We start from the raw sequence: 11,802 nt of genomic DNA, 5'->3' as shown, positions 1-11,802 counted from the left end.
ATAACATAAAAAAGCCCCCCACAAGAAAGAATAATCTAGCCCCAAATGTCAGGAGTGCCGAGTTTGGAAAACGCTGATTTAGAGCATGTGGTTTCAGGGGAGTAGAGAGGGCAAGAGACTCTGATTCAAACCAGTTTAGTTTGCAGAGCTAATATCGTCAAACATTAAAATAGAGATGAAAATGTACTTGAATGATGACTCAGAAGCAAATGTATTTTTAGTCTATGTAAAAATAGACTAATTGTAGTCAATCGTAGTAACAAGTTCTTTTTAGTCTGCATTTGGATAGATTAAGAAAAAGATATAATTATTAATATTTTTGATCCATTTCTTTAAAAAAATGATTGACAGCAAGGGCTTGATAGTGGAGGAAGACTGTATGCTATTACCCTGGGAATCGACTTGAGTTTTCTGACTCCCTTTCAGGTGAAGGAGTATGTCCGATTAATCAGTATCTATGAAAAGAAACTCTCAAACCTCACTGTCCGTATAGAGATCATGGAAAAAGATACCATTTCTTACACTGAATTGGAGTTTGAGCTGATCAAGATAGAAGTGAAGGAGATGGAGAGACTGATCATCCGGCTGAAGGGCACTGTTGTTGGAAGCTCAGAAATCATCGACCAGCTGGAGGTAGAGGTACGGAGTGAACTCGCTTCTCTGTGTATCAGTGATGAACCTTTTCAGCCCCGATTTCTAATCCTGTGCTCTCTCATGACTGCGTGGCATAGCCCGTGTTCTGCTTTCTATGGACACCCATCTTTCAATAGTAAGTTTAGCACTTTGGGAACATGTTGACTGAGGAGCAGGTGTCCACTGATGATCAGCGTTCTGCCCCAGAACCAAATGGCCTTTCGATATCTCTAGAAAGGTGCTGATATAAATCTGAGCAACTCCATGGCCAAGCAGATCAACTGTCTTCTCTGTTCTGGCTTATCCTCATGGAACTAGGAAGCCTGATTTTGGACTTGCTAGGTCTGTTTCTCCTTTCGAATGTTCATGTCATCCTTGATCCCTTTTGGAACTGGTCACCACATATTGACAACCTTTTTTTAAAGGGATGTCTTGTATGTTTTAGTGAAGGTCTTTTAAGCTCTGTGGATAAAGACCATCGGGCTAATGTTTTGGTTGGGTGATTTATGTCAATGAGAATTCACTAGCACAGTCATGACATGGGCTATAGTTGAGAATTCTAGTTATATATTTTAGAATTTAAGTTTTCTTTGGTTCTCACCATTTATGAGAAACTTAATTATGCTACAACACGAGGAAACACGAGTTTATGGGGAAGATTATGAGAAATGAACTTTAATGGACGTTCGTGGATGCAGAGACTGAGCCTGTGCTCTGTTATTAAAACTATTCAAAATCTTGGCCATTTTCTCCTCGTCACACACACCTGCCCTGAGATGTGACAGGCGTTCACGCTAAACCGTAAAATGTATTCTTCCAAATGAAACCATTCAGAAGAATCTGGGGTGGATTCTCTGGCAATGTTTCACTAAGTGACAAATTCAGCTCTGGAATGTTTATGAAAGAAATTGTACAGTAGCGTAAAGTCACTCTGAATTTTATTTCTTTAGATAAGGAATATGACTCTCCTGGTAGAGAAGCTCGAGACACTAGACAAAAACAATGTTCTTATGATTCGCCGGGAAATCGCGGCTCTGAAGAACAAGCTCAAGGAATGTGAAGCCTCTAAAGGTGAAAACGTCCCGGTGGCCTTGGTCGGGCCTCCTCCCTCTCCAGGTGAGTGCGTCCCTCGCCTGACCTTGAACCAGGCCTCTGAGGGGCCAGCGCAGGGTGGAGGAGGGATTCGGGATCGGGATCGCAGAGTCCCAAGGGCGGGATTTTTGCAGTTCTGAGTGACTCTTCCGTGCGTTTGAACCTCCTCCCCTAGTCGCTCTACTTACTGTCACATACTGGGGCTCACAGAGGAAAAACGTGAACAATGAGTCGATCTGAAATGAAATCCTCACGTTACACGTACCCCCTCCGCGTTCACTAACAGGATAAACATCCGCGTGGAGATGCGGTGGCTGCCAGGGGCCTGGCGAAAGCCGCTGGAGCCTGCGCAGCGTCCGTCCGCACTGTCTGGGGACTGTCAGGGCTGATGGGCTCGTTTACGCGATGAGCTGGGGTTATAGCTGGAATCTTCCTCCGCTCCTCTCTCCTAGCCCCGCCCCCCTCCTCCTGCCTCCTTATTTTTCCTTCGTGCTGTTCTTAAGTGCATGTCGAGCACCTGCTGTATGGTGTGTCCTGGGCTTCAGGGAGGGTTTGACCGATGGCCCCACGCGTTTTGTACTGGTGGGTAAGTCCTGGCATCTCCCCTGGACTGAGTTCTTGGAGGGCGTCTCGCTCTCTAATGAATCATCCTCCTGGTCAAGTATAGCCTAGCCGTGAATGCTCCGTAAGTACCCCGTGAACGTGAATGGAGGCAGTGGAGTGTGAGGGTCCGGAGTATGGCTTTGGGACCCCAAAGGCCTGAGCTTCCCAGCTATGTGGCCCCAGCAAAAGGGTCCTTCATCTCCTCACGTGTCAAATGGGAGAATATGGTAGAGCCTCCGTTGCAGGGTTGCTGTGAGGGTTAATGACACAGGCTGGAGAAGCTCGTGGCTCTGTGATTGGCACGTGTATGCTGGCGATGGTTGTTATTATTAATGAGGAGAAGCGAAGTGAAAACCTTGCACGAACAAAGGCAGTGCTAGGTGCCTGTACGCTTCAGCACGTCCCTGCAGGTGACCTAAAGGCATCTTCTTAGCTGCAGCACGTTGCCCTGTCCTTTAGAGACGCTCGTGTCGGAGGGGACCAATCTCCGCAGGTCGTGAACGGGGCGTATCTTCTCATCGGACGGTACAGCTCTCGCTCTTTTCATTAATTCCTATCGTCACAGCCTGTTTCCTTTTAGGCCTTGCCTTTTGGATCCTTGTCAGTGTAGCTGGTGTCTGTGAGGCTTTAGAGGCCGCTGTAGGGTTGTACGGGGACTCTCTGCCTCCCTCTGCTGTTGGGAATCGGTCATAGCATGACATACAGAGGAGATTTAGAACAAAGGCCACGCTCTGTCCTCTGTAACAAGCTGAGGCTAAACTGGGTCTGGGGTCCATGGTGTCAACATGCTTTCGAAGTAAGAGCTCATTCTGCTGGCTCCTTGAGGGAGGAGTTGGAGCAACGACCACCCTTGATAATACCTGAGCGAGACTTTTCTGTTTAACCTCAGCAAATCTTCGCTGTGGGATAGATTTTTCCTGCTCAGTTTTCTATGCATCCCTTAGAATAAGGACATTTTACAGCAGGAAGGAACATTCAAGGCCATCTAGCTCAGGCCCCTCATGTCTCAGAAGAGGGGACATGGGACGGTGATGCTGCTGCTTTTCCTGAGGCCACACAGGTAGTCAGTGACAGCTGAGGCTGAAATGCCAGATGCCTTACCTCCTGGTCATCTCAGGACCTAGAGTGTCAGGTGTCATTACTCAAGGTCATAACTCAAGGTCGGTAGTAGGGGAGAAAACACACTGCCTATGTCTAAGGAGGAAAACAAGTGAGTCTGTTGGGTTATTTTTGCTAGAACTTTCCTTCCCCCAGAACTTTCCCCTGGGCCCTCACACTTACACTTCGTCAGCCAGCCCAGCTGTGTTGTTTAAGCAAATTGGACCCAGCTTTCCTCGCACTTTCCTACAGCTTGGGCTGTACCTGGACCTCAGCCAAGCCGCTTGGCCCTCCTCCAGCTTTGTTCATATTATATTTATGAGGTTTGTATTAAACCGACTTTTTGTCATGTTTTTAAATCAATTTCTTTCACTTGCTCTCTTTCTGTTTGGGTTGGTGGACGATGCAGAATTGGAAAATCCCCGGGCACCAACAAGCTGTGAGCCTGCGGAGACTTTAATTAAAGTTACTCACTGTTCTTGGGACTTTAAAATCTGGCCTCTCTGCTTGTCCGACTGCAGAGTCGCACAGAACAAAAAAGACCATATGCAAGTCTCAGCTATGAAGAAATCCTGTGCTCTCACCCCCCGCCCTTCCCCCGCCCCTCACCCCTTGCAGCTGTGGTTTGCTACCCCTGTGGTCAGCTCGATCTCAGAATCAGGACATGTAGTGAGGGTTCAATAAAATGCACTTTACATTTGGTTTATGCTGAAAATGGCATCTTTTTCTGCTTCGTTTCATAGAACTTTCTAATCTAAAATAATTGGCCTTCTGCTCATTAACTTTTTCCCCTGAAAACAACTGGCTCTGTTTCTCTCCATTTTCCCTCTGATTCTAGATGACTGCATAGGCAAAATGTGGTGGCGTGCTCGGGGGTCGCTCGCCACCGTGCTTGGAGACGCCGGGCTCTGTGCTGACACATATAGGTGCTCCGTAAATGGTTGGTGATTGACCAGGGTATAAAGGATTTGGAGTGACCTGCCAAAATCCCAAGCCTAGGGAAGAGCAGAGTGTTGGGTAGCATATATTCAATAATTCAAAGTCAATTTAGCTTTAATTATTTTGTGATTATGACCACTTTAATTGCCTAATTCTCACAAGTCAATCATATTCTTCTCTTGGATCCAATAAAGTTCACTTGCCCAGGTAGGAGAGCATATTAATAGATCTAAGATTGTTTCCTCTGCAGACATCTAATCTTTGGCTTTAGAAAAATGCTAACCATGATACTTTTAAAAAGCCAAGTTACAGTATTTTAAAGTCTCATCATGTGGCTTCTCAGGATAGTTTCAGAATCCCGTGGCAATATCTAATAAATTGCATGGTGGAGAGATTGCCAACCAAAGCTACTCCTGTAGAAGGTTCCTTGCCTTATGTTTTGTGAAGTAAACACCAGGGTCTTTAAAAAATTCAGGTGTGTAGCAGGGTAGAGGACTAGTGTTTTATAGATAAGAGTAGGTAAGCCGGGTTTGCGAGATTCGATTAGTCTTCTATTCCTTTATTTCACAAACACCGAATCTGTCTGGTAATATCGTCACTGTACCAGCCTGCCTTCCACGGATGCTCTAATAGAAAGGCGCACCTGTGATTCCTGGAGTGACAAGACAGTCCCAACAACTCACCAGCCTGATGAACGCCAAGTTATCTTTGCTTCTTTGCTTGTGCAGGAGCTAAAGGCATGCTTCTGCCCTTCGTTTTATACTGTGTTCTCTTCCACCGGAAAATGCAAAATGAGTCATTGGTTCTTCGCCAATTCTTGCATCATGGCTGGGCAAGGGGTTGCTCTGCCAGTGAGTGGCAGCCCAATAAGGGAATGAGATGGGAAAGATGGAGATGGAGAATCTCTAAGACCTTCAAATGAACGAAGGGGCTGGAAAGGGGTGAGAGATACAGGAGGGTGGGGAGAAGCTTAGGTTACATGGGTAGGTGGCGGGGGTTGGGGACTCTGGCAGTGGACGCTGGCTGTCAGCTTCAGTTTCCAAGACTGTTTGCTGCCAGGTATCAGGGAAGCCTGCCACAGCTTTTCACTGGTCTGTCACTGCCATAGCCATGTCTGTAGCACTGGCAACGATGCCTAGTTCTCTTCTCTATGTCCACTTCCTTTTCACCGGAGCCGGCATCCTAGAAATGGCCTGTCAGAGAAAGATGAGAAAGGCAACGTAACCAAAAGAATAGGAGAGTATTTAGGAAGGTGGGGGAAAGAGATTTAAATTCACACATTTTGAATATTTATGTCAGGTGTAATTTGAATTTCCTGGCCAACACGTAAAATGATGAGCCATGACGACTATTATCAGTAGTAGTATTAGTAGTAGTAATTTTTAAGAGAGGATTATTTTGATTCCTAAGGATTTCCACATCTAGGACAGAATAGTTTATTGTCTTTCACCCCGTGATAATTTCTGAATTAGTTACACATAGCATAACTTTCCCTTAAATACTTTGTTGCTATTGGTTTGGGATAGTTCCTTTCCAGGAATGCAAGATTCAGTTAAGCAAATAATTCCTAAGTCCTCTATCCTGCAAGAAAAAAGTGACTTTCTTCCATTTCCTCAGAGTGAAATGTAGTTGAATAAATAAGTTCTCCGGGAGATATTTTAACTAGAAAACCCAGTTTGTAGCATATGGAAACTCGAACAGTTTTTGTTATCATTAAACCGAACACACCGCTAACTTTATTTTAATAATTCATGCATTGTTTCACAAACAAAAGCAAACAAGCATTCATCTGAGAGATCACTTTTAGGAGAAGAAATAATAATTTATAATTTTATTTATTATTTCTTTAGTGGAGAACAGTCTCTTGGCTGAATACACGCTGCTTTTTTTATTTATGAAATGGCGCATGCATTATTAAAATAAACCTGTGACTGTGTTCTGCTTAATGATATGCAAAATTATTTGAAGTTGGGTACAGAGTGGTTTTATTTCTCTACCTGTTGTACGGTTGGCTGGCTTTCCCACCAACTGCGGATTTATGAGAGCATTTAAGGAGCACGTATTTAATTCTGGGACCAAAAAGCCCCGGTAGATTGGAAAAATAAAAGCAGAATGTCTAGTAATGGTTTCACTTCTGAGCAGTCCTTGCATGAGGTGGGGCGAGGAAGAGACATAGAGCAAGGAAAGGAATAGGTAGATCTTTCCGTCTTGGTCAGAAGTGGAGACTCAGAGGCAACAGCTTAGCCTCTGAGCTTAGCGCCCCCGCCTCCCCCAAATGCTAACTTCAGGTAGTTGTTTGGAGCTCTGCTTTTGGCTCCTGCTCACTTCATGTGCTCGCCACGTGCGCACCATGGCTCCCTGAGTCCCTCCAAGCCTTTAGAGCGTGACTCAGCGATTGGGGTTCCGCTCTCTCCTTCCCTCGCCTGCTCTGCTTCAGGCAGCAGGATGAGGGACAACGACCTCGAACGTACTTGAAGTTGGATACATTTTCGTTATTCAATAAATGATCTCACCCCTTCTTTAAGGGTATTCATTAAGATCCCAGGAAATATGTGTTCGACTCTTTGGATAGTTATTATAAAAATACTGGAAGAATTTTATTTTATATTTTATGGCAGGCATTTCAGAGGGAGTGCAATGCGAAGGGCCAGTTGCCCAGGCCGAGTCATTCACCCAAGTGTTACGGGGGATGTAGATGCAGCGGACCATGATGAGTCTGGTCCCACTTGATTGCACACATTGTGACAGACCTAGCATCAGTATGGAGACGACAGGGTACTTGCCTGTCATTCTATGGTGCAGTAGAATACGAGTTATAAACAGCAAGATGATCACTAAGGGACCTAAGTGATGGGCTGTGCTTTGGGCACAGAGAGGCAATGTTGCCTCCACATGACTCCCATGGCTTCTCGAGGTTGAAATCCCACCATGATAAGCCTATGCTTCTATCTCTTTAAAACATCGTACGTAAAATTTTCTCTCCTGAGATTAGCTGGGGGCAGCGTTGGCGCCTGGTGTGGGTCCCGGGAAAGGGCAGCAGAGCGAAGGGTAAGGGGGCTTCCCCAGGACAGTCTTCTCCTTCATCACAGTTCCCCCCGAGCCTGACGAGTGGCGCCTCCTGACTTTATGGGAATAGGGTACGGTTCTGGACTGATCTGGCTCTTTTGATTTCTCTAAGAAAAATGAAATAGAATATTTGCAAAATGCTTTCTGGTAGAAGAAAATATATTGGATTTTATCAGGTCCCCCCGCCGTCTCTGGGCCCTCAAACCTTTTTAATGTGTCTCTCGGCAGTTTCCCTGTCCCCACTTTCTAGATTGAAAGCCCATCCACGGAAATAAAAGGTCGTTTTTTTCTAGAGCCGACCAGCGGGTTTGCATTGAGACTGAAACCAAGAGAAAATGTCACCTCTTCTCCCTCAGAACCACTGCTGTCCTTGAATCTTGCCGAGAAAAAAATATTTATGGATTTCTTTGGTTCTTAGTGTTACCAGTGGGGCGGAAGGCAGTTGGTGTCACCCCAACAGCAGTGGGGGGGAGAGGGGTAACGATGGGGCTGAAGTGTAGTTAGCATTCTTCTTCGGTTCTTCCTCAATGACGCAGTGAAGAATCACAGGTCAGTGAGATTTAGAAAAGACTTTTTAAAACTATTATTTTAGAAAGACAAAGCGCGCCCCAAGGAGACACAGGGTCCCAACGCTGTAACTACAATAACCAATGCAAAGGGGCCCTAAAAAGAGGACCCAGAAGTGGGAATGTCTGCCTTATATGACGGGGGCGATGGGTGGTTCCAAAGGTGTTCTTAGGTGATTGGCAAGTGAGGTCATTTTGATTGACACCTGGCTGCTATATAACTCTGCCTACTACGCATGTGCTTACCCAGAATTCTAGTACCATTGGGGTGTTCTTTGGGCGGTCTCTAGGCGGGACCCCTATCCCTTCGTTCCCCTTGTTGCTCATGTCTGACTAGCTACCCAATCTTTGGATATTAAATGGTTTGTATCTCGTCATTCATTTTCTCTAAGAAGGCCCGTTTGTATTCTCGTTTGTCCAGGGAACTGTGCTCACGGCGGAGTGGTGAACATCAGCCAACCTTCCATAGTTCAGCTCAACTGGAGAGGGTTCGCCTACAAGTACGGTGCCTGGGGGCGGGATTACTCTCCCCAGAATCCAGACAAAGGGCTGTATTGGGTGGCGCCTTTGAATACAGATGGGAGACTCTTGGAACATTACAGGCTCTACAATACACTGGATGATCTGCTATTGTACACAAATGCTCGGGAGTACCGGATTACTTACGGCCAAGGCAGTGGGACCGTGGTTTACAAAAACAACATGTATGTCAACTGGTACAACACCGGCAACCTTGCCAAAATTAACCTGACCACCAACACGGTGGCTGTGACTCAAGCGCTCCCTGCTGCCGCCTATAATAACCGCTTTTCATATGCTAATGTGGGTTGGCAAGATATTGACTTGGCTGTAGATGAGAGTGGGTTGTGGGTGATTTATGCAACTGAGGCCAGCACTGGTAACATGGTGATCAGCAAACTCAACGACACCACGCTTGAGGTGCTGAACACGTGGCATACCAAGCAGTATAAACCCTCTGTTTCTAATGCCTTCGTGGTATGCGGGGTTCTGTATGCCACCCGTACGCTGAACACCAGAACAGAAGAGATTTTCTATTACTATGATACCAACACAGGAAGAGAGGGCAGGCTGGACATCGTAATGCATAAGATGCAGGAAAGGGTACAGAGCATTAACTACCATCCTTTCGACCAGAAACTTTTTGTCTATAACGATGGTTACCTTCTGAATTATGATCTGATCTTTGAGCAGGAACTTCTTTAGGTGTTAGGGTGAGACAGAAATAAAATGTCTGTTGAAAAAATGGTCCTCTCCACTTATTTAGATACCTGCAGGGGGATCCGGGAGCTTATTTGCTTCGCGCTAATATTTGGGAGCACAGTTCTGTTGCACTAGGGACTTAAGATATTTGTGCTGATTTGATGAGTTCTCTTGGAAGCCATCTGCCTTCTGGGATGCATTTCCCTACTGAAATCAGATCCTTTCAGGGTGAGAGTGTGAGGGGTCTAGGGACATCATGGGTTCAAGGAAGCCTTCGGTGTGGTGACATCTGGGAATTAATTAATTGAAAGAGAGCTCTGTGTGGCTTCTGGGTTTCTTTGTGCGGGAGAGAGGGCTCGGTGAGCAGGCTGCTCTACGTAGCCCAGCCAACTCCTCCATACCCGAGGGAAACCTGGGGCTAAATTAGGCAAGTTAATACCTGAAGCTCCTTCACGGGCCAAATTTCCAACTTTGTTTTTCTTGCTAGCAATCGGAATGGTGTTTTGTATACAGCAAGCAGATAAGTAAATTTAGCATACTTCTGTTATATTTGTAAAATGCTCTGCATTTTCTGGAGAAAGGCGCTTTTATACTTTAAATTGTATGCTGCAGATCAATCCCAGAGGGGTCTGCCGACGAGGCACTGGATTACTCTTTTCTCCCACGGTCTACCGACGTAAGAGTCGGTCGAGCTCTCCTGTCTCATAAATTCGCTCCAGAGGCGGCTCGGAAGGTTAGAAGCAGACTTAGCAACCAGTTCCTCTCACTTTCTCCCTACCTCCTCCTTAAAAAAAAATTAGCCATATTTTTTAAATGAAACAATGATAAGAGAAACAGAATTACTTTTTTTTTTTAATCTCATCGTGAACTTTTAGTTTTATGACTCTACGACGGTAAAAAAACTGGATGACAACTGGATGATCAAGCGATAGCATTTCTGGTTCTATAAGAGAGGCCTTGGAGCATATGTAAGAATCATGTGAAGTTGTATCGATTGTTTCATGCAATTTTTGTCTTTGTTTAGGCCTGAAACTTGTAAGAAAATAAAAAAAATTTTTTTATGAGCAAGAAATGTAGAAAATTCGCTGAAAGTGTGCAGGTATTCCGTAGGTATGTGGGCATCTGCGTTTCGGAGGCTTTGTCATCTGAGTTTGGTCTGTTTTTCTTTAATGTCCGTGAGTCCGGGCCCATAGGGTTAGCTCCTTCGATGTTGTACTTTTTCCCTTTTAATAAAACATTAAAACATGCTTTAAGAAAGTTGTCTTTTGTTTTATTTACTCTTTTTTTTTTTTTAAGAACTCTTAATAGAATAACTCATACCTTGCTATGAGGTACAGAGAATGGCCACTTCCCAAATGACAATGGCCAGTACATTATATACCTAATAGCGGGTCACATTCATAGCTTTTAAAGGAGGCCAAAATCAGGCTGGCTTTTTCATTTCCCATTACCGTCCAGTCTTTCTGGCAGCTTTTGTTGTATGAGGCTGCACTATTTTCTTTTGGGATGTGACCTTATGTACTTATTAATTTGCATGACTGATCTGATTTCCCATGTTAGACTATATTTGTGTGGCTTGTGTTCCCTTTCCAAATGCGCTGTTAACACGGGTCAGAAGCCTCTAGACCGTCCCCAAACAGGAAGTCTTGCACCGAAAGCCAAGGGGCTAACGGGCCGTGCTGGACAGAGATAAATGCCTTTGCCGAAGTTAATGTGTAGGGTAAGGGGTGACCTAGGACTGCAAGGACCATGTGTAGGGGGAAGGGTGACCTAGGACTGCAAGGACCGACAGACTACGCTGTTGGGGTTAGTCTTACCGAAATCCCATTTTAATCCACACCAAGCCTTTAGAGGAAGGCAGTAGCTACAATATTTAGTATTTTTAGCAAGATTTTCCTCTTTCAAAGCCGTGCACAGAGACAGGTACGGCCTTCAAAATGCAACCAGATTCGAAGATAAAGACAGGTATGTCATGCGAGATATAAGTTAAAAACAGTGATGTTATATTTAATCTGGCTCTAGGCAATTTTCCAGGTGAGTGTTTCTATTGAATGCACAGTATGACCTCCGAAGATTCGGGAAAGGAGGCAGGAAGCCGAGGGAGCCCTCGCGATCAGCTCGTGTTAAGTGCTAGAGAAGCGTTTGCCTGGAAATTCCCTTCGGACGTCTTCCCACGGGATGTGGATCAGGCAGCTGCCGCCGGCGGCACGTCTCCCCACTGGAGAGGGTTTAGGTTCAAGGTTTTACTGTGGTGCAGGCACACAGCACACGTTTTAGCTCAAGATTCACCAGCTTGCTTTCTTCTGGGAGGAAAAAAATTGTGTCTATATATTTAAATCAGCTTTCTGGAGATGTAATTTACATATGGTAAATTCTGCCAGTTTTAAACATAAAATTAAATGGGTTTGGACAAATGTACACAGTTGTGTAAGGGCTACCGTAGTTAGCATAGGAAACGTTTTTATTATCTCTCAGAAAGTTTTCTCGTGCCCTTTTGCAGTCAACTCCTATTTCCATCTCCTGCCTCCTGGCCATCACTGATCTGTTTCCTCCTTCCGCGGAATTATATAATATGTAGCCTCTA

The 11,802-nt window shown here is 45.1% G+C and overlaps 1 protein-coding gene across 1 annotated transcript in view; it reads left to right on the top strand.

Annotated features, from left to right (window-relative positions):
* Nucleotides 1–10,013, top strand: part of OLFM4 (olfactomedin 4) — a 20,224-nt gene extending 10,211 nt beyond the window's left edge. The window contains exons 3-5 of the mRNA XM_015591792.1: nucleotides 427–639; nucleotides 1,584–1,749; nucleotides 8,419–10,013. Coding sequence (XP_015447278.1) covers nucleotides 427–639; nucleotides 1,584–1,749; nucleotides 8,419–9,221 — 1,182 coding nt within the window. The 3' untranslated portion in view covers nucleotides 9,222–10,013. The remainder of the gene's footprint in view (nucleotides 1–426; nucleotides 640–1,583; nucleotides 1,750–8,418) is intronic.
* Nucleotides 10,014–11,802: the final 1,789 nt, after the last annotated feature.

This window comes from Pteropus alecto, unplaced genomic scaffold (assembly GCF_000325575.1).
Source record: "Pteropus alecto unplaced genomic scaffold, ASM32557v1 scaffold35, whole genome shotgun sequence".
Classification (NCBI taxonomy): domain Eukaryota; kingdom Metazoa; phylum Chordata; class Mammalia; order Chiroptera; family Pteropodidae; genus Pteropus; species Pteropus alecto.
This window is presented reverse-complemented; position numbering and strand designations above follow the sequence as displayed.